The following is a 22,412-nucleotide window of genomic DNA, read 5'->3' on the forward strand; positions in this document are numbered from 1 at the left end:
CCTTCCCAGGCTCCCCAGGCCTGCCTCCTGTCCTCTGCCAAGCCTGCAGATTCCTCAGCCGGCCCCTGAAAGTCAGAGGAGGGGCTCTGATGGGGAACTCAGAAACCCTGCCCCAGCCAGTGAAAGAACTGGAGGCCCTGTTCTCGTCCCACACCCAGCCCTCCTGGCCCTAACCCAGGGTCCAAGACCGTGAATGTAAGCGTGTGCTCCCTGGTGAGGGCAGGCAGGCATTTTGGATGGTGTGCTGGGAAAATCACAGGCCCTGGACCTGGGTTCAAATCCTAACTCCATCCTTTTTGATCTCACGTACCTTTTTACCTTTTTCTGTGCCTCAGTTTCCTGGGCTTTAAAATGGCATAACAGGGCCGGGTGCAGTGGCTCACGCCTGTAATCTCAGCACTTTGGGAGACGGAGGTGGAGGCAGGTCGATCACCTGAGGTCAGGAGTTTGAGACCAGCCTGGCCAACATGACGAAACCCCATCGCTACTAAAACTACAAAAATTAGCCGGGCATGGTGGCAGGGGCCTGTAATCCCAGCTGCTCGGGAGGCTGAGGCATGAGACTCACTTGAATTAATTAATTTATTTTAAAAATGCATCACAGGCTGGGCACAGCGACTCATGCCTGTAATCCCTATGCTTTGGGAGGCCAAGGCAGGAGAATCACTTGAGGCCAGGAGTTTGAGACCAGCCTGGGCATCATAGAGACATATAGAGATCCCATCTCTCCCCCCCAAAAAAAGAAAAAGAAATTAGCTAAGTACCGTGGTGCACACCTGTAGGCTGAGATGGGAGGATCACTTGAGCCCAGAAGTTCAAAGCTGCAGTGACCCATGATTGTGCCACTACAGTCCAGCCTGGGTGACAGACAGAGACCCTGTCCCTAAAGAAACAAAATTTTTTTTAATGGCATAACATCTACCTCATGGGTTCAACTGAGAATCAATGAGAAAACTCTGCAAATGAAGCAGAGTAGGAACTCACCTAATATTCACTTCCCTTCCCTTCCCTCTTTCCAAGGAACTTTAAGGGCACAGACAGCTTAGAGCCCAGCTTCTGAACCAGAAAACCAGGAAACCACCAGTCACTGGGACTGGGACTTCAGGCAAGTTCCTGTCCAAGAACTGCCAGGGCCTTCCTTTCTCTTTTCGTTTCTTTTATTTTTTTTGTCTCTTTTTGATGGAGTTTTGCTCTTATTGCCGAGGCTGGAGTGCAATGGTGTGATCTCAACTCACTGCAACCTCCACCTCCCAGGTTCAAGCGATTCTTCTGCCTCAGCCTCCCAAGTAGCTGGGATTATAGGCATGTGCCACTACACTGGCTAATTTTGTATTTTTTTCTTTTAGCAGAGACAGGGTTTCTCCATGTTGGTCAGGCTGGTCTTCAGCTCCCGACCTCAGGTGACCCACCCGCCTTGGCCTCCCAAAGTGCCGGGATTACAGGCGTGAGCCACCGCACCCAGCCCAGGGCCTTCCTTTCTTCATTGGAAACCTTTCTTGCTACAGCTGCTCGCAGGGACTTCTAGTTGCTAAAGTCACTTGCATCTTCCCAGTCTTCTCCCTTTTCTTTCTCTGCCGCACCTGACTGCTGGCAGGTGATGGATCAAGGCACCCAAGGCACAAAATTTAGGGAGGCTTCACCCTGCAGCTCACTTTTTTTCTTTTTGAGACAGGATCTTGCTTTGTCAGCCAGGCTGGAGTACAGTGGCACAGTCTCGGCCCACTACAACCTCCACGCCCCAAGCTCAAGTGATCCTCCCACCTCAGCCTCCTGAGTAGCTGGGACTGCAGGCGCCTGCCACCACGCCCAGTTAATTTTTGTATTTTTAGTAGAGATGGGGTTTCAAAGTGTTGGCCAGGCTGGCCGGGCTTGCTTATCACCCCAGCACCTTGCTGGACTTAATTTAGTCCTGGGCCTGCTTCTGAGGCTGCAGTGAGCTATATGCAGTGAGCTTTTCTTTTTTCTTTAGAGACAGGATCTCCAAATGTCATTTTTCTCCTGGTTAATTTTTTTTTTTTTTTTGGATACAGGGTTTTGCTCTGTCACTCAGCCTTAAGTGAAGTGCAGTGGCCCAATCATAGCTCACGGCAGCCTCAAACTCCTGGCCCCAAGCCTCCTGAGTTGCTGGAACTATAGGTGCATGCCACCACCCTAGGCTAATTTTTTATTTTTATTTTTTGTACAGATAGGACCTTGCTATGCTGCCCAGGCTGGTCTCAAACTCCTGGCTTCAAGCAATCCTCTTAAAGGCTTTTTTCTATCTTTTGCAGGCGCTTCCTATATCCAACCCTCAGATTTTGGTGTTGCCTCAGTGTGGCAGGGACTGCTTCTCTTTTCCTTCTGGGCACCCTACTAAACTACATTTCCTAGCTTCCTCTGCACTGAGGCAGTCTTGTTCTGGCCAATGGAGTGTGAGCAAAAGATATTTCAAGACCTGACCCTAGAAGTCTTCACAGGATCCTACTCTGCCTCCCCCCTCCCATCAACTGGTCGAAAGCGGAGCATTCAAAGGCCCTAGGAGGATGACAGAACCACTAGATGGAAGGAGACTGGGTCCCGGAATAACGTTGTGGAAAGTCATGCTCCAAATATCAGGAAATAACTGTCATAAGAAGGAAAAACCTTCTTTTGAGTTATACCACTGAGATGTGGAGGGGCTGTTGGTTACAACAGTTAGCCTGCCCTGACTATTACACTCAGATTCTCTCTACAGTTCTCTTATCAATCTACCCAGTGAATGATGTAATTTATGTATCTGTCCATCTATATCACTATTTATTTGTTTATTTATTTATTTTTATTTTTTTGAGACGGAGTCTCACTCTGTCACCCAGGCTGGAGTCCAGTGGCACAATCTTGGCTCACTGTAACCTCCACCTCCCGGGTTCAAGTGATTCTCCTGCCTCAGCCTCCCAAGTAGCTGGGATCACAGCTGCCCGCCACCATGCCCAGCTAATTTTTGTTATTTTTGATAGAGATGGGATTTCGCTATATTGTTCAGGCTGGTCTCAAACTCCTGACCTCAAGTGATACACCCACCTCAGCCTCCCAAAGTGCTGGGATTACAGCCGTGAGCCACCAGCCGACTCTTAAATCTATATCTTCTATTCTGAGTTCCCTCTCAAGCTCCAGGCCTCTGCTCTTTTTTTGTTTTTGTTTTTGTTTTTGAAACAGGGTCTCACTGTGTCACCCAGGCTAGAATGCATTGGCATGATCACAGCTCACTGCATCCTCAACTTATAGGGCTGAAGTGATTCTCCTGCCTCAGCCATCTGAGTAGCTGGGACTACAGGTGCATGCCACCACGCCCATCTGACTTTTCTATTTTTAGTAGGGACAGGGTTTCGCCATGTTTAAAGGCTGAAGCAATCCTCCTGCCTTGGCCTCCCAAAGTGCTGGGATTACAGGTGTGAGCCACTGCACTCGGCCAATAAATCTATTTCAAACCCAACCTCTTTCACCTTCCAGACTGCCACTGTATCCATCGTGGGTTAGAATAATATTATCATTTCACACTTCCTCAGAACATCCTCCTGGATGACAAGGTCAACTCAAAGGACAGCACTGGGCCAGGCACTGTGGCTTGTGCCTATAATCCCAACAGTTTGGGAGGCTGAAGCAGGAGGATCACTTGAGTCCAGGAGTTTGAGACCAGCCTGGGCAACAGAGTGAGACCCCATCTCTACGAAAATAAACAAATAAGGCCAGGCGCGGTGGCTCACACCTGTAATCCCAGCACTTTGGAAGACCAAGGCAGGCAGATGACCTGAGGTCGGGAGTTTGAGATCAGCCTGGCCAACATGTTGAAACCTTGCCTCTACTAAAAATACAAAAACTAGCCAGGCGTGGTGGCGGGCACCTGTAATCCCAGCTACTTGGGAGGCTGAGACAGGAGAATTGCTCAAACCTGGGAGGCAGAGGTTGCAGTGAGCCAAGATCGCACCACTGCACTCCAGCCTGGGCGACAGAACAAGACTCCGTCTCAAAAATAAATAAATAAATAAAACTGTTCTTTGTACATGAATTTATTCATCCCTCCATTCAGTAAACACATATGAGGTAGCTACCGCATGCCAGGCCCTGGGCTCTGGAACTACAAAGAGGGCACGTGGCCTCGGAGGGGCTCACACCCTCACATCACCACAGCCAGATTATTCATGCTGTCGCAAGGGGCGCTGCAGGAGCAGAGAAGGAACACAAAGTCTGCGTGGGGTGGGGCGGCGAGGGCAGCTGCACAGAGCCGGTGATATTTGAGCTGAATCTTAACGGTTGAGGAAGAGTTGGTGGGAAGTCAAGGCATTTATTGCCAGCCAGCTCGGGGAGGGCTGGCTTCAGGCAGAGCTCAGGCAACTGAGGGAGAGTCGGTGATTCTCTCCAAGGCCAACGCGGAGCCTGCACGGCTTGCCTGGGACCCTGGTTCAGCTGGGCTGGTGATGGTGCAGTGGGGCAGGCAGGCTCTGAGCTCCAGACTGGGCTGAGCACACAGGCACCTGCTTGCAGCTCATTTTGGGGAGCAAGTTGACTGTCTCCAAAATAACCTGGGTTTCCATTGTCTAATGGCCCTGCCCCAAACCTCCCAGAACTTGGTGGTCACCACCGGGTGGGCTCCTCAGCCTAAATAATAGCCTTTTAGGGTTTGAAGATTTTCTCTCTACTTTTGTTTGGGTCTGCTTTTGTTACCGCTTTGGGAATTTAGAAACTTTTGATTACATTCTTCTCTCTCTCTCTCTCTTTTTTTTTTTTTTTTTTTTTTGGAAGACAGGGTCTTGCTCTGTTGCCCAGACTAGAGTGCAGTGGCACAATCATAGCTCACTGCAGCCTCGACCTCCCTGGTTCAAGTTGTCCTCCTACCTCAGCCTCCCAAGTAGCTGGGACTACAGGTGTGCATCACCCGACCCAGCTAATTTTTTTCTTTTTTTGAGAGACGGGATCTCGCTATGTTGGCCAGGCTGGTCTCAAACTCCTGGGGTTAAGCAATCCTCTCACCTCAGCCTCCAAAAGTGCTGGGATTACAGGTATGAGCCACTGTGCCCTGTGTTGTTTTGTTGATAGTGCTGTGTGATCTGTCTCCTGCCACACGAGTCTGAACTTGGTTGCCCAGAGATAGGGTCTGTTTCTGTTCTGTTCCCTCTGCCCAAGGGCTAAGGGCTCAGAGCTCACAGGAGTCACCTCTATCCGCAGCCCTCAGGTAGCCCATCCTCCCTTCCCCAGCTTCCCCTTCCCACTCGAACATGGTCAGGGGTCACAAATGGGGATGCAGGCCGGGCTCTGTGGCTCACGCCTGTAATCCCAGCACTTTGAGAGGTTGAGGTGAGAGGATCACTTGAGCCCAGGAGTTCAAGATCAGCCTAGGCAACATGGTGAGAACCCATCTGTACGAAAAATACAAAAATTAGCTGGGTGCTGTGGCGTGTGCCTGTAGTCCCCGCTACTTGGGAAGCTGAGGTGGGAGGATCACTTGAGCCCAGGAAGCGGAGGTTGCAATGGGCCGAAATTGCACCACTGCACTCCAGTGTCAGCGACAGAGGAAGACCTTGTCTCGAAAGAAGGGAAGGGAAGGGAAGGGAAGGGAAGGGAAGGGAAGGGAAGGGAAGAGAAGAAGGAGAGGAAAAGTGGGTGGAAGTGTACATTTTCAGAAATGGAATGTCCTTAGAACCATATTCCTGTCTGCAAAAGTGAACTCCATTCACAGATTTCTCAAGACCTTCCCCATCCAAATCTTGCCATCTGGATTTTTCACTTTGGATGACAAGGCTTTATTTGTAAACATGATCTTAATGTGTACTTTTAAGAAAAAAAATGGAGGCCAGGCGCGGTGGCTCAAGCCTGTAATCCCAGCACTTTGGGAGGCCGAGACGGGCGGATTACGAGGTCAGGAGATCGAGACCATCCTGGCTAACACCGTGAAACCCCGTCTCTACTAAAAATACAAAAAAACTAGCCGGGCGAGGTGGCGGGCGCCTGTAGTCCCAGCTACTCCGGAGGCTGAGGCAGGAGAATGGCGTAAACCCGGGAGGCGGAGCTTGCAGTGAGCTGAGATCCGGCCACTGCACTCCAGCCCGGGCTACAGAGCAAGACTCCGTCTCAAAAAAAAAAAAAAAAAAAAAAGAAAAAAAATGGAAACATTTTAAAGTATAAGATGAAATATAATACAGTGCATGTGTGTGTGTGTGAATTCTGTTATTTAAGACTCTGTTGGCCAGGTGCAGTGGCTCATGCCTGTAATCCCAACACTTTGGGAGGTTGAGGCGGGTGAATCACCTGAGGTCAGGAGTTTAAGACCAGCCTGGCCAACATGGTGAAACCCCGTCTCTACCAAAAATACAAAAATTAGCTTGGCGTGGTGGCACGTGCTTGTAGTCCCAGCTACTCGGGAGACTGAAGCAGGATAATCACTTGAACCCGGGAGGTGGAGGTTGCAGTGAGCCGAGATTGTGCCACTGCACTCCAGTCTGAGGGGCACAGCAAGACTTTGACTCAAAAAAAAAAAAAAAAAAAAAAAAAGGAAAAGAAAAAGAAAAAAAAAAGTATGCAATGTGCTGATAATTAACTTTTGCAAAACAGGAAAAAATGTTATTTTACTGTCTGGAAAAAATAAATATGTCAACATGTTAAACTACCCTTCTTCACCCCTCACCTCCAAATAAAGTGCATAGCGTATTTAGGGAGCAATAGTAATTTGATGGGGCTGGATAGCAAAGACTGTCTGTACCAAGGGCTGACCAGGCAGGGGTGGTCAGAGGAGAGATCGGGTCCGGTCCCAAGGGTCTTATTTGCCATGCTAAGGAAGGAGTGTTCCACTCTGACAGCCTTGGGGATACAGGAATATCACCCAGACAGAGCAGTCTTTTATTTTATTTTATTTTTTAATTTTATTATTATTATATTTTGAGACAGGGTGCCACTCAGGCTGGAGTGCAGTGGTGTGATCATGGCTCACTGCAACCTGGGCCTCCTGGGTTCAAGTGATCCTCCTACCTCATCCTCCTGAGTAGCTGGAACTACAGGTGTGTGCCACGATGGCCAGCTTTTTTTTTTTTTTTTTTTTTTTTTTTTTTTTTTTTTGAGACAGAGTCTCATTCTGTCCCCCAGGTTGGAGTGCAATGGCGTGATCTTGGCTCACTGCAACCTCCAACTCCCGGGTACCAGCAATTCCCCCGCCTCAGCCTCCCGAGTAGCTGGGACTACCGGTGCACACCACCACGCCCGGCTAATTTTTGTACTTTCAGTAGAGATGGGGCTTCACCATGTTGGCCAGGCTGGTCTCGAACTCCTGAACTCAGATGATTGGCCCCCCTCAGCCTCTCAAAGTGCTGGGATTACAGGCATGAGCCACTGCACCCAGCCCATAGTGACCTTTTAGAAGGGTCCCTGGGACCATCACTAGCAGAGAGTGGAAGGAAATCAGAGGGGAAGTGTCAATAGGATCCTGGTGAGGTGTGATGAGGACTGAAGAGAAGGAAGGGATGCAAGGGCCAGTAAAAGAAGAGCCAGGGACTTGGCACCTGGAGAGCAGGAATGGGGAGAGAGTGGGGCTGCACGGTGGTCCTAAGGCGTTTTGCCTTGGCCACCGGAACGATGCTACTCACCACTCTGGGGACCAGAAGGGAGGAGAAGAGCAGACTTAGGTGTGTTGACGTCACCACTACTTCCAGAACGCAATTCAAACTCTCAGCAGAGCACAGTGGCTCACGCCTGTAATCCCAGCCCTTTGGGAGGCCGAGGCGGATGGATCACGAGGTCAGGAGATCGAGACCATCCTGGCTAACATGGTGAAACCCCGTCTCTACTAAAAATACAAAAAAATTAGCTGGGTGTGGTAGCGGGCGCCTGTAGTCCCAGCTACTCGGGAGGCTGAGGAGAATGGTGTGAAACTGCGCACCACTGCACTCCAGCCTGTGCAACAGGGCTAGACTCCTTCTCAAAAAAAAAAAAAAAAAAAAACCACCTCGGAACTCAATTCAAACTCTTGACTTTTCATAGCACGGCTCCAGCCTCCACTTGCAACCTCATCCCTGACCACTCTCCTCAAACCAGACACCCCCAGGTGACCCCCTTGAACACTTTTTGACCACTATTTTTTCATACTGTAAAAGTAACAGATATTTATTGTATGAAATTCGGAAAACACAGAAGAGCATAAACAAAATAAAAATCACACATAAACTCACCACTTTCGAGATAAGCATGGTAAACATTTGGAATGGTTCCTTTGTTTCCCTATAAGTGCCTATATGGTTAGGAATTTTTATTACAAAACTAGAATCATATGTATTTACCGAGGAGTAACTTGCTTTTTTCCCCACTTAGCATTATATTGCTGGTATTTTCCAAAGTCATTACATAATTTTCAAAAACATGACTTTTAGTGACTGTAAGTTCAATAAGTCATTTACAATTATTTTCATAACTAATATATTTAATCTTATACCATATTTTATATTTTCTTTTTAAAAATTTTTTTCCGAGATAGAGTCTTGCTCTGTCGCCCAGGCTGGAGTGCAGTGACACGATCTCAGCTCACTGCAATCTCTGCCTCCTGGTTTCAAGCAATTCTCCTGCCTCAGCCCCCCAAGTAGCTGGGATTACAGCTGCATGCCACCATGCCTGGCTAATTTTTGTATTTTTAGTAGAGACAGGGTTTCACCATTTTGGCCAGGCTGGTTTCAAACTGGCCTCATGATCTGCCCGCCTCGGCCTCCCAAAGTGCTGGGATTACAGGTGTGAGCTACCACACCTGGCCATTTTCTTTCTTTTGAGACAGAGTCTCACTCCGTTGCCCAGGCTGGAGTGCAGTGGCATGATCACAGTTCACTGTAGCCTCAAACTCCCGGACTCAAGCAATCCTCCCTGCCTCAGCCTCTTGAGTAGCTGGTACCACAGGCGCACACTACCACACCTGGCTAATTTTTCATATCTTTTGTAAAGATAGGGATCTCGTTATGTTGCCCAGGCTGGTCTCCAACTCCTGACCTCAGGTGATCTGCCCGCCTCTGCTTCCCATAGTACCACCGCATAGCCACCGCACCCCTGATCTCGGCTCACTGCAACCTACACCTCCTGGGTTCAAGCGATTCTCCTGCCTCAGCCTCCCAAGTAGCTAAGATTACAGGCACCCGCCACCACGCCCAGCTAGTTTTTTGTATTTTGAGATGGGGTTTCACCATGTTGGTCAGGCTGGTCTTGAACTCCTGACCTCAGGTGATCCACCCACCTCGGCCTCCCAAAGTGCTGGGATTACAGACATGAGCCACCACGCCCGGCCTCCTCTATCTCCTTTTTTTGTTTTCCTTTTTAGTCTTAAAATATCCACTGCTTCTTTTGCTTTGCTTTTTCCTCCAGAGAATTAAAAGACATCTATTGCCAGGCGCGGTGGCTCATGCCTGTAATCCTAGCACTTTGGGAGGCCGAGGCATACGGATCAGCAGAGGTCGGGAGTTCAAGACCAGCTTGATCAACATGGTGAAAGCCCATCTCTACTAAAAACACAAAATGATCTGGGCTTAGTGGCACATGCCTGTAATCCCAGCTACTTGGGAGGCTGAGGCAGAAGAATCGTTTGAACCCGGGAGGCGGAGGTTCCGGTGAGCCGAGATCATGCCATTGCACTCCAGCCTGGGCAACAAGAGTGAAAACTCCATTTCAAAAAAAAAAAAAGACATCCATTTCATGTTTGTTCAAAAAAGACTACATTGAACTGCTCCACTTTAAAATATATATACAACTGTTTATTTTTTGTAGAGACGGGGTCTCACTATGTTGCACAGGCTGGTCTCAAACTCCCGGCTTCAAGCAGTCCTCCTGCCTTAGCTTCCCAAGTAGCTGGTACTATAAGCACGCACCACCATGCCTGGCTAATTTTTTTATGTTTTTGACAGGGTCTCGCTATGTTACCCAGGCTGGTCTTGAACTCCTAGCCTTAAGCAATCCTCCCTGCTCTGCCTCCCAAAGTGTTGGGATGACAGGCATGAGCCACTGCGCCGGATCTGCTCCACTTTTTTTTTTTTTTTTTTAATTATGCATTTCCACCTGCTATCCCCTCTGCTGGAAATGCCTTTTCCTTTTCCCAGCTTGATAAAATCCTTCCCAGCCTTCAAATATCTGAGGCAAGCCTGGGCACAGTGGCTCACACCTATAATCCCAGCATTTGGGACCACTTGAGCCCAGGAGTTCAAGACCAGCCTGGGCAACACAGCAAGACCCTGTCTCTACAAATAAAAAGTTTTAAAAAAATTAGCTGGGCATGTTGGTGTACACCTGTGATCCCAGCTACCTGGGAGGCCCAGGAGGCTGAGGCTGTGGTGAGCTATGATTGCACCACTGCACTCTAGCCTGGGTGACAGAATGAGACCTCATCTCAAAAAAAAGGATCTCTGAGACATCATCTCATTCATTCATTCATTTATTCATTCATTCAAATGCATATTCATGGAGGATCTGCAACATGCCAGGCACAGCAGCCACCAGGGATAAAGCAGTGGCAGGATGCAGTGGCTCATGCCTATAATCCCAGCATTTTGGGAGGCTGAGGCAGGTGGATCTCTTGTGCCCAGGAGTTTGAGACCAGCTGGGGCAACATGGTGAAACCCTATCTCTACAAAAAATACAAAAATTAGCCAGATGTGGTGGTGCTCATCTGTAGAAAAAAGTAAAAATAATTTTTTTTTTTTTTTTTTTTTTTTTGGTGAGACGGAGTCTCGCTCTGTCGCCCAGACTAGAGTGCAGTGGTGCAATCTCGGCTCACTGCAAGCTCCGCCTCCCGGGTTCACGCCATCCTCCTGCCTCAGCCTCCCAAGTAGCTGGGACTACAGGCGCCCGCCACCGCACCCGGCTAATTTTTTGTATTTTTAGTAGAGACTGGGTTTCACTGTGTTAGCCAGGATGGTCTCCATCTCCTGACCTCGTGATCTGCCCGCCTCGGCCTCCCAAAGTGCTGGGATTACAGGCGTGAACCACCGCGCCCGGCCAATAAAAATACTTTTTAAAGGGAGGAATCAAGCAGTGGATATGACAAAGGCCACGACACACTCTCAGGTGAAGCCTTCCAACCTTTCCCCAGGGCAATGCGAGTCCTTCTCGGCCGCTGGAATCCCTTCCTCAAAGTCTCCCTTGCTGCAGTACACATGCATGTGCGAACATGCACGCACACAAGCATGCACACACGCACGTGCACGCACATACACACACAGGCACATGCATGCGCACGCACGCACATGCACATGCACACACATACTCATGTACACACACGCATGGCTTGGGAGGCTTCACCTGAGAGTTATGAATGTACCATTTTCCTTGGTGCATTCAGAACACTCTGTTTTTGCCTCTCTTTTATTTATTATTTTTATTTTTATTTTTTTAGACAGTGTCAGTTTGTCACCCAGCCTGGAGTACAATGGCACGATCTCAGCTCACTGCAACCTCCGCCTCCTGGGTCCAAGCGATTCTCCTGCCTCAGCCTCCTAAGTAGCTGGGATTACAGGAGCCCACCACCACACCCGGCTAATTTTTGTATTTTTAGTAGAAACGAGGTTTCACCATATTGGCCAGGCTGGTCTCAACTCCTGACCTCGTGATCTGCCTGCCTCAGCCTCCCAAAGTGCTGGAATTACAGGCGTGACCCGCTGCACCCGGCCTGTGCCTCTCTTTTAACACTTATATTTTGGTATTTTCTGGATTGTGAAAGCCTTGTTGGGTGCCTTCCTTACCCCTACCTCTTTTTTTCAGGATTCGCCCAGGACCTGGCTAAAACCAGTCCTGGCTCAGAAAACAACCATATCTGTCAAAGGAAAGGGAGGTGGAACTGAGGACAGCGGCGTTCAGTGACAGTATTTTCTAAACCTGATATGGGGGCACTTATTTAAACAACTCTAAGACAACAGTGTCTCTAAGGGACTTTTGGACGTGGCCTCTGTCGTTCTGCAGCTGCAGTGAGTCCAAATAGCAATCAGAAAAGGCCACTAGATGCAGCCCAGTGGGTGCCCAGCCTGGCTGATAGAAGCCGGTTCCATCCCAGCTCAGCTCTTCCCACCCACTAAGCAAGCGCCTTCCTGCCGCCTCCCTCCCTCTCCTCTCCCACTGCACGAGCCCATCTCCCACCTGATCCTTTCCCCATCTCCTGCTCAGGCCACAGAGCAAGGCTGTCACGCTCACATGCTTCCCCTGTCTTTGTTTGCAGGTCAACCTGTCTGCTCTCAGCCACTGCAACCTCTAACTCAACAACTTCCTCTTTGAAAATTCCCTCTTTGCCCTCAGGAAATACCAACTGCCCTGGCCCATGTGTGCTCCCAGGCTGTAGGCTGCGCTGGTCTCAAAGGCAGCACCATTGGGTCCTCTCCTCTCCACCCAGGCCTCACAGGGGAAGTCCCTGGCTCTGGGCCCGCCCGCTTCACTCACTCTCACTGGTTCCTCTTGGAGGATAGAAGGGGCTCAGCCCCTGGGATGGAAGAGGAGAGATAGACAAACTAAACCTGAAAATGTGCAGGGGGGAAGCGCCAGCAAGGCCAGTCCCCACGACCAGGGCAGACCCCTCGCCCCCTGCCTCTGTTCGCGCGTGCACGTGTATGTGTGTAGGTGTGTGGGGGTGTGTGTGTGTGTGTGACAGAGAGAGAGAGAGTGAGCACCTGCATGTGTACTGTAGAAAGGGAGAGTTCAAGGAAGGGATTACCGTGGTTGAGCTGAAGAACTCACATTTGGGTCACACATACAATCTTTCTAGGAAGCCTGGCTTCCTTTTTGTTTTCTTTTTTGAGACAGGGTCTCGCTCTGTTGCCCAGGCTGGAGTGCAGTGGTGCAATCACAGCTCACTTCAGACTCGAACTCCTGGGCTCAAGCGATCCTCCTGACTCAGCTTTCCAAAGTGCTGGGATTAAAAGCACCAGCCACTGTGGTCACCCTGGCGTGCTGTATGGGGCTATAGACAGAGTTAGATTTTCTGCTTTGTCTACCCCATCAGAGCAAAGATGACACACATGTTCTCAGCAGTCCTTGTGCCCCCATGCTCAGGTTGACCCGTTTCAGTCTCTGCACCACTTCCCACTCCCACACTGTCTGTACCCGCCACTACCCCTCCCAAGCATCGCCAAATCCTCAGCTCTTGCACACAAACCACACCCATGAGTGGACGCACGCAGGCACTGGGGTTTCTGAGAACTACACACCCAGACAGAAACTCAGAGGAGAAACCGCGAAGCCTCTGGCTGCCTCTGTCCCTGGGTGGGGAGAGTGTGGTGGCATGGGCCAGGGCCAGCCTCGAGTCCAGGTGCCCTGGGAAAGATCACAGGCCTGCCTGAGAGCATGGGCCAGTGGCCCCACCCAGCCATGCTCCTGGCTGGCCTGGGGGACCCAGAGCTAAAGGTGGTTGCGGGCTGCCCAGGTTCCACAGCCCTTGCAGCTACGGGGCAAGGGTGCTTTACAAAGTTAATCCTAGGAGGGAGTTTGCCATGTTCTCTTGTCCTTCTTCTTCCCAGACTCTGGTCAACCCAGAGTGGGGTGTGGGGGAAAAGGAGAATTCTCAAAGAAATCACAGGTCAGATAAATTTGGCTGATGGAGACTCAGCAGCCGTTTCCAAGAACAAGAAAGAGGGGGAAATCCTGATGGAGATAAATAGGGGTGGATGAAGAGGGTTTATTAATTCAGTCCACAGACGTTGAGAGGTGCCGGCCTTGCCCTGCCCAGGTGCTGGTTGCAGGTGCTGGGTGAGGATGCCAGCAGGAAATCCAGGGCTGAGAGGCCTGATGAGGATTCAGAGTGAAGAGGCGGGTGAGGAGGTAAGGCACGGTGGCTCACGTCTGTAATCCCAGCACTTTGGGAGGCCGAGGCAGGTGGATCACCTGAGGTCAGGAGTTTGAGACCATCCTGGCCAACATGGTGAAACCCCGTCTCTACCAAAAATACAAAAAAGCAGCTGGGCGTGGTGGTGGGCGCCTGTAATCTCAGTTACTCGGGAGGCTGAGGCAGGAGAATCTCTTGAACTTAGGAGGCAGATGTTGCAGTGAGCTGAGATCATGCCATGGCACTCCAGCCTGGGCAACAAAGTGAAACTCTGCCTCAAAAAAAAAAAAAAAAAAAAGAGAGAGAGAGAGAGATTCAGGTGAGGATCAGGATGCCAGGTGGAAATGTGGGAGTGAGGGGGCAGTGTGATGGTGAGAGGGAAGGTGCTGGAGGCTGGCTGAGATTCCGGCCTCCAGCCTTACTATTCGCCAGCACTTAAGGGGCAGCCCTGTCTCCCGCTTCAGGCTCATCAGGAGCGGGGGCATCCAGAGCCCCATCCTCGCTGGCCACCAGCGGCTCCTCCTCCCCTTTGAGGTTGGAGCCTGACCCAGACTTCAGCTCCTCCATTGCCAGGGAGCCCTGGCGAGACTTCCGTCTGCCAAAGAAAGTGGTGAGCGTGGGCCGCCGGCCAGACCCCTCCCCGTCAGGGACCCCAGAGCCCTTGTCGCCCCCGGACCCTCCCACGGTCACTGTCACGGCCCCCTCCTCAGGGACCTGGGCTGGCCCAGCCCAGGCGTCCACCACCCCGTTACGCTTGCCGCCTCTGCTCAACACCAGGGCCCCTGTCCGCCGTTTCTGCCGCCGGCGCCACAGCAGGAGCAGAGCCACGAGGACTATGACCACCAGCAGGGCCACAAGCACGGCCACTGGCAGCATGCCTCCTGAGTTCTCATCTGGGTTCCGAAAGGGCACAGTGCTTGCATTGGTGGAGGTCGTTGGAGTCATCATCGTGGATAGTTTTACACTAGAGACCTGGGGTCCACTGGCCCCACTGGAGGGCTCCAGAGAGCCAGTTGTCATGGTAACAGAGGGTCCAGTGTTCACATTGGAGGGCTCCAGAGAGCCAGTTGTCATGGTAACAGGGGGTCCAGTGGTCCCAGTGGAGGTCTCCAGAGAGCCAGCTGCTATGGTAACAGGGGGTCCAGTGGTCCCAGTGGAGGTCTCCAGAGAGCCAGCTGCTATGGTAACAGGGGGTCCAGAGGTGCCATTGGAGGTCTCCAGAGAGATAGTTGCCATGGTAAGAGGGGGTCCAGAGGTGCCTTTGGAGGTCTCCTGAGAGCTAGCTGCCACGGTAACAGGGGCTCCACTGGTCCTACTGGAGGTTTCTGGAGAGTTCGTTGTCATGGTTCCACCTGTCATGGTGTGGGATCCTAGAGAGTTTGCTGTTATGGGAACAGCAGGATGACTGGTTGCATGAGGGTTTTCCTGGGGCATTGATGACATCTCGAAGGAAACATTCTGTAAGGTTGTTGGCTCAGGTAAGGGGGAACCAGTGCTGGCACCAAGGGAAGTCCCAAGAGGGGATCCCTCATTGACAGAAGTTGAGGGAGGTAGGGCTGAGGTCTGGTCCCCAGTGCCGTCGGCCTTAGGGTCACTTGTTATTGAAGCGGTGTACATCTCTGAGTCGATGCTCAGGTATTTGCTAGTAGAGACCAAAGGACCAGAAGTCTCTCCGGGCACGGGTGTCTGCACAGCTGTCGTGTCCCCCAGAGCCTCTGGACTTACCACAAGCACCCCAAGGAGGAGGAGAAGCACGGCCATTTCCAGGCAAACAGGCAGGAGCTGGGACCTGCAGGTGGGCAGCCGGAGAAGCAGAACACGCGGGAGTTGCCGGAGGATCTGGCCGGGCCTCCCCTCTGCCCACTTCCCTACCAACGGCCAGGCCCAACCTGCGGTTTAACGGTTTTTTCCATCCTGGCTTTTACTGTTATCAGAAATGACAGAGGAACAGATGCTGGCAGCTCCCCCATCAGCCCCATCCCAAGGCTCCCTCCAGCCTCGGCAGCTCAGATTCCAGCAGTGGCCACCCTCTCCTGGCCTTCCCTGACCCTGTGCAGCCCAGTGGCTCCAAATCTCTTCCCATCATCACCTGTCAGAGTCTTTTCAAGCCACAGGCACATTTCCAGGCCCACTGAGGCCCCTACCCCACCAAGTCTCACCCTCTTACCGGCTCAGCTGATAAGGACGCAGCGCTGGGGCCAGGTCACTCCACCACCTCCCGAGGCTGGGGCAAGACTGGGGAGGACAGGGCCCCAAGGGGAAAGGAAGTGGGCCCTGGCTCCACCCACCCCACCCACCCCTCCATCCTGCCCCACCCGCCCTGCTCCCACAGCTGCTGGGCGAAGACAGCACCATGACCTGCTCCTTCAGGGGCCAGTGGGGTGTCTGGGGGTCTGGGGCTCACCTGAGGCAGGCAGGGAAGTGCGGGATCTGGAATCTGGATTACTGGCTCTTGGCTGAGGAATGGGATGGAAGGGGTGATGCTAGGGATGGCTGGACTCAGAGGTGGGTGGTGGGAATATGAGCCTGAGAACTCAAGGGTGTAGAGGAGGAGGTGGGAGGGGAGGGTGGTTTCCTTTGCATTTGTGGTCCCCAAGCTGTTAGGCCAGGAGCTGAGTGGTGCCATTTCCTGCTCTCAGAGCTCCCAGGAAGTAGCAGGGCAAGAGGAAGCCCCCGAGTCTGGCTGGGGGCCGTGAAAACCTTTGCAAGCTGGTGAGCTCTTGACTCCCTCACGGGGAGCTGGGGGTCACCCCAGTGGCCCCTAGTCAGGGAGGCTTGGCTAAACCAAGGTGGTTCCTACACACTGCATATGCTCGGATCTTATTTCAGCAAACTAGTAAAGATATGGGAATCTTTTTATTTTTTATTTTATTTTATTTTATTTATTTATTTATTTTGAAGTGGAGTTTAGTGCAATGGCATGATCTTGGCTCACCGCAACCTCTGCCTCCCAGGTTCAAGCAATTCTCCTGCCTCAGCCTCCCGAGTAGCTGGGATTACAGGCATGCGCCACTGTGCCCAGCTAATTTTGTATTTTTAGTAGAGACGGGGTTTCTCCATGTTGGTCAGGCTGGTCTGGAACTCCTGACCTCAGGTGATCCACCCACCTCAGCCTCCCAAAGCGCTGGGATTACAGGCGTGAGCCACCGCGCCCGGCCAGATGTGGGACTCTATATGGAAAAGTGTCTGGAAAGATATCCACTAAGGGATTCACCTAATTGTCTTTGGATAGGTGAGAGTAGGAGGCCGAGGCATTTTCTTCTTTGAATGGTTCCCATTTCCTGACTTTCCTCTAATTAGCAAGCTTTGACTCTTGGTTTGTGTATGTCTTTGGTTTTTGTTCTTTAAAAACGAAAATCAGTCCCGGGCGTGGTGATACATTATGCCTGTAGTCCCACCGAGGCGGAAGGATCCCCTAAGCCCAGGAGTTTGAAACCAGCCTGGGCACCACAGCAGAAACCCTGTCACTAAAAATAAAATGCATAAGTTTTTAAAATCAAAACTGATTTGTATATTTTAAGAGCAACATGTGCACAATAGAAGATTCTAACAGGTCCTTGGGACTGTGCCCTTTCCACAAGCTGATGAGTTTGTCTGACCCAAAGACATGAGACTCCAGGGTGAGAGCCGCAGGAATTAATTGCTCACACCAAGCAACAGCAGCGTGATGTTTGCGTCAGTTCCCCTTACCCCAAGTCCCACAGAGGCAACATGGAAGGACCCAAACTGACACCGCGCACATAGTGGGCCTATATCGCAGCCACAGAGCTCTGAGCTTGAGAGATTCCCCTCCTCTAGGGCCCCTGGTAAGCCCAGTGTCCCACAGGGAGACACGTCTTCATCCCTCAGGGGTGCTCACTGCAAACACAGCACTGGGAAATGGCTTGAGTCCAAAGTGTTCAGAGGCTAGGTGAGGTGGCTCACGCCTGTAATCCCAGGACTTTGGGAGGCTGAGGCAGGCTGATCACTTGAGGTCAGGAGTTCGAGACCAGCCTGGCCAACATGCTGTCTTTTCTGCACACAGTGGCTCGGAATGGTAACGGGGTGCCCATTCTGCAGAGGGGATGAGGGACGCAGGAGCAAAGGAGGGTAGGTTAGAGGGCTGCATCATCAGGCCCAACGGACTTCCTGTCCTACCACCACCATCTTCCAGCTGCATGACCTTGAACAAGTCACACAACTTCTCCAATGCCCTAGGACCACCACCTTCTTCATCAAGTGACTGCAAGGATTAAATGAGATAATGTCAAGTGCACAGAAAAGCGGTTACCAGCACAGGACTCTGGGTTCCTGTCCTACCTCTTACACTTGGGCAAAGGACTTAACCTCCTTATCCCTCTGTTGCTTTGTATAAAATGGGGATAATTATGGTAATACCACATAGTTTGTTCTGATGATTAAGAGTTAATACATATAAACGACTGGGCACGGTGGCCCATGCCTGTAAGCCCAGCACTTTGGGAGGCTGAGGCAGGTGGATCACCTGAGGTCAGGAGTTCGAGACCGGCTTGGTCAACATGGTGAAACCCCGTCTCTACTAAAAATACAAAAATTAGCTGGGCATGGTGGCGGGCACCTATAATCCCGGCTACTCGGGAGGCTGAGGCAGGAGAATCGTTTCAACCCAGGAGGCAGAGGTTGCAGTGAGCAGAGACTATGCCACTGCACTCCAGCCTGAGCAACAGAGTGAGACTCCATCTCAAAAAACAAACCAAAAAAAAAAAAAGTGCTCAGGACCTGGCATTCTTGATATACCCAATATATCACACAAAAAGACTCCACACCCATCACCTCCAGACAAACATTCCTAACAGTGTCTGTGTCTACACAAGCATGTATTCATCCATTTTAGTGTTTTGCACTTTTCACATTCCCCATAATAAAAAAGTTTAAAACAGGCCGTGTGTGGTGGCTCATGCTGGTATTCTCTCTTTTTTTTTTTTTAGAGATGGCTTCTTGCTGTGTTGCCCAGACTGGTCTTGAACTCCTGGGCTCAAGCAATCCTCTCATCTTGGCCTCCAGAAGTCCTGGGATTACAGGCATGAGCCATTGTGCCTGGCTTCTGTAGTATTCCCAGTAAAAAATGTATAACCTGCCTGGGTGCAGTGGCTCACTCCTGTAATCCCAGGACTTTGGGAGACCCAGAAGGGATCTCTTGAGTTCAGGAGTTCAAGGCTGCAGGGAGCTATGATTTCGCCACTGTACTCCACCCTGGGTGACAGAGTGATACCTTGTCTGTAAAAAAAAAAAAAAAAGAAAGAAAGAAAGAAAGAGGAGAAAGATCTAGAATCTGATCCCTGTTTGCCCCTTCACTGCTGCCTGCTGGCCTGACCCTCCGTCTTCCCTGGCCTGGACTGTTCTCCCTGTGTGAGATCTCATCCTCCTCCGGGCTGTTTTCCATACAGCAGCGAGAGGGACCCGGATGAAACATCTGACCCCACCCCTCCTCTGCTCGGAACACTGAGACCATGCCCACTCCACTCAGGGTAGAAGCCAAGTCGGCCACATCCGATCTGACCGCTGCTTACCTCTCTTACCCACGTTGCTTCTGCCCCTCCACCCAAGGCCCTGCCATCCATGTCCGCCACCCGGACCTCTGATGTGTCCCTGGAGAAGGCAAGCCCAGGGCCTTTGCGCCATCTGTGGCGGCTACCCCAGGGCTCCCCACCCAGATGTTGCTTGGCTCCTTTCTCATTCTTTGCTCAAATGTCACCTTCTCAGGATGGCTTTGCCTGGCCAACCTATTTACTTACTTATTTGTTTGTTTTAGACACAGGGTCTCACTGTGTCACCCAGGCTTGAGTGCACTGGTACAATCATGGCTCACTGCAGCCTCGACCTCCTGGGCTCAAGAGATCCTCCCGCCTTGGCCTCCCAAGTAGCTGGGACTATAGGCACGTGCCACCATGCCAGTCTAACTTTTAATTTTTATTTTTTGAGATGGAGTCTCGCTCTGTCTCCCAGGCTGGAGTGCAGTGGCACAATCTCGGCTCACTGCAACCTCCGCCTCCCGAGTTCCAGCGATTCTCCCACCTCAGTCTCCCAAGTAGCTGGGATTACAGTTGCGCACCACCACACCCAGCTAATTTTTTGTATTTTTATTTTTATTTGTATTTTTGAGATGGAGTTTCACACTCTTGTTGCCCAGGTTGGAGTGCAATGGCGCGATCTCGGCTCACCACAACCTCCACCTCCTGGATTTAAGCTATTCTCCTGCCTCAGCCTCCTGAGTAGCTGGGAATACAGATGCCTACCACCAAGCCCAGCTAATTTTCTTTTTTTAGTAGAGACAGGGTTTCACTGTGTTGGCCAGGCTGGTCTTGAACTCCCGACCTCAGGTGATCCACCTGCCTCGGCCTCCCATAGTGCTGGGATTACAAGCGTGAGCCACGGCGCCCAGCAGTTTTTTGTATTTTTAGTAGAGACAGTGTTTTACCATGTGGGCCAGGCTGGTCTTGAACTCCTGAGCTCAAGTGATCCGCCCTCCTAGGTCTCTCAAAGTGCTGGGATTACAGGCATGAGCCACCATGCCCGGCCTAATTTTTAAATTTTTTATACAGATGGGGTCTTGCTTTGTTGCTCAGGCTTGTTTCAAATTCCTAGGCTCAAGTAAGCCTCCCACCTCGGTCTCCCAAAGTGCTGGGATTACAGGCGTGAGCCACCGAGTCCAGCTGGCCACCCTATTTAAAATCGCACCCCCGGTGGGCGTGGTGGCTCACGCCTGTAATCCCAGCACTTTGGGAGGCTGAAGTGGGTGGATCACGAGGTCAGGAGATCGAGACCATCCTGGTTAACACAGTGAAACTCCCTCTCTACTAAAAATACAAAAAATTAGCCGGACGTGGTGGCATGCGCCTGTAATCCCAGCTACTCGGGAGGCTGAGGCAGAAGAATCGCTTGAACCCGGGAGGCGGAAGTTGCAGTGAGCCAAGATTGCACCACTCTACTCCAGCCTTGGTGACAGAGTGAGACTCCGTCTCAAAAAAAAAAAAAAAAAAAAAAAAAAAATTCGCACCTCCTCCCTCTGGACTATAACCCCCCTCCTTGCTTTCTCTCCGTAGCACTTCTCGCCTTCTAATGCGCCATGTAATGAACTTTCTTATTTTGCTTCTGTCACTCTCCCCACACTGGAGCGCCAGCCCCATGGCCTCACGGCTGTGCGTGTGTGCTTGCACGGTGCCCCAGCACCCACGAAGTGCTTGGTACACAGTAGGCACTGGATGATGTTTATTAACTGAAGACTTCTCTGTTTGAGACAAGGAAGAGGGTAGCAGGCTGCAGAACTGTGGACAAAGGCAAGGAGGCCAAAGGGTGGAGGGCAGAGAGGGGAGTGATGAGGCCAGGGACGGGGAGGCTGGGTGTGCCTGGAGCTGCTGTGAAGGCCCTGCCCACCCCGCCTTGAGGTCATCAGAGGTCACCAGAGGTCACCAGAGGTTTGCCTGCTTCTCCTGAGATAATAGCTGTACCCTCCCCAGGCCCCAGTTCCCCCTTCCCCCTACAGGTTTGTTTTTTTTTTGAGATGGAGTCTCGCTCTGTCGTCCAGGCTGGAGTACAGTGGCTCGATCTCGGCTCACTGCAACCTACACCTCTGGGGTTCTCAATCAATCCTCCTGCCTCAGCCTCCTGAGTAGCTGGGATTATAGGTGCCCACCACCACACCCGGCTAATTTCTGTATTTTTAGTAGAGACAGGGTTTCACCATGTTGGCCAGGCTGGTCTCAAACTCCTGACCTTGTGATACGCCCACCTCAGCCTCCCAAAGTGCTTGCAGGCGTGAGTCACTGTGCCCGGCTCCCTGCAGGTCTTTGAGGGGCCGTTCCTACACCAAGGTAGACAGGAGCTGGCAGAAACCTGGGGGCAGGGAAGCCACAGAAGGGGAGGAGTACCTGAGCTTGACTCCTGCCTGCATTGAGACCAGCCTGGCCAACATGGTGAAACCCCGTTTCTACCAAAAAAAACAAAAAAACAAAAAAACTAGCTGGGTATGGTGGCACGCGCCTGTAATCCCAGCTACTCAAGAGACTGAGGAGGTAGGAGAATTGCTTGAATCCGGGGGGTGGTGGTTGCAGTGAGCCAAGGTCGTACCACTGCACTCCAGCCTGGGCAACATAGCAAGACTCTGTCTCAAAAAAAAAAAAAAAAAAAAAGGGCCAGGTGCAGTGGTATACGCCTGTGGTCCCAGCTAACTCAGGAGGCTGAAGTAGGAGGCTGGCTTGAGCCTGGGAGTTCGAGGCTGCAGTGAGCCGTGATTGTGCCACTGCACAATCTGAGCAACAGGCACAAGCCCGGGCAACAGATGGAGACCCTGTCCCTCAAAAAACTAATTAACTAAATGCCCAAATCACCTCTGCACAAATCAGAACGGAGCTCAGCTCTTTCCCCTACTGCGGGTAGTTACTGAATAAAATCTGTTTTCACCACCATAACTAATGTCTGGCTATGTTTTTCTTTGACACTCAGTTACCCCTTCTGATCCTCCAGGGCCACGGGATTGGGGCTTGCTTGGGGCCAGGGGCCCTTTCTTCCCATAAAAAGCACCGACAAGTCATACCACCCTCGTCCTCTGGGGAATTTCCGTCTGGTCAGAAAAGTTTACATACTTATTTATTCATTGAAAAGCACCAGGCCGGGCACGGTG

At 51.4% G+C, this 22,412-nt stretch overlaps 2 protein-coding genes and 2 long non-coding RNA genes across 5 annotated transcripts in view; 1 reads left to right on the forward strand and 3 right to left on the reverse strand.

Moving 5' to 3' along the window:
* ZNF48 (zinc finger protein 48) overlaps window positions 1-22,412 on the forward strand; it is a 242,055-nt gene that overhangs the window by 135,128 nt on the left and 84,515 nt on the right. The gene's annotated exons all lie outside the window — the stretch shown is intronic.
* LOC144337972 (uncharacterized) lies at window positions 8,745-10,386 on the reverse strand. Its single transcript, XR_013411678.1, has 2 exons — window positions 9,926-10,386; window positions 8,745-9,089 (listed from the first exon to the last, which is right to left on the reverse strand). It is a non-coding gene; the product is annotated as an uncharacterized LOC144337972 (long non-coding RNA).
* Window positions 11,249-13,532, reverse strand: LOC144337961 (uncharacterized). The gene is made up of 2 exons (XR_013411667.1): window positions 12,203-13,532; window positions 11,249-11,414 (listed from the first exon to the last, which is right to left on the reverse strand). It is a non-coding gene; the product is annotated as an uncharacterized LOC144337961 (long non-coding RNA).
* On the reverse strand, window positions 13,610-16,011 carry SPN (sialophorin). 2 transcript variants are annotated; one of them, XM_077985842.1, is made up of 3 exons: window positions 15,942-16,011; window positions 14,909-15,563; window positions 13,610-14,827 (listed from the first exon to the last, which is right to left on the reverse strand). In XM_077985842.1, exons 2-3 carry the CDS (start codon window positions 15,533-15,535, stop codon window positions 14,210-14,212), a joined length of 1,245 nt encoding a protein of 414 aa, XP_077841968.1. In that variant the 5' UTR covers window positions 15,536-15,563; window positions 15,942-16,011; the 3' UTR covers window positions 13,610-14,209. The 2 variants fall into 2 exon arrangements, with proteins under 2 accessions (XP_077841968.1, XP_014981422.2); XM_015125936.3 differs by having other exon boundaries at window positions 13,610-15,563.

Source organism: Macaca mulatta, chromosome 20 (assembly GCF_049350105.2).
Source record: "Macaca mulatta isolate MMU2019108-1 chromosome 20, T2T-MMU8v2.0, whole genome shotgun sequence".
In the NCBI taxonomy this organism is placed as follows: domain Eukaryota; kingdom Metazoa; phylum Chordata; class Mammalia; order Primates; family Cercopithecidae; genus Macaca; species Macaca mulatta.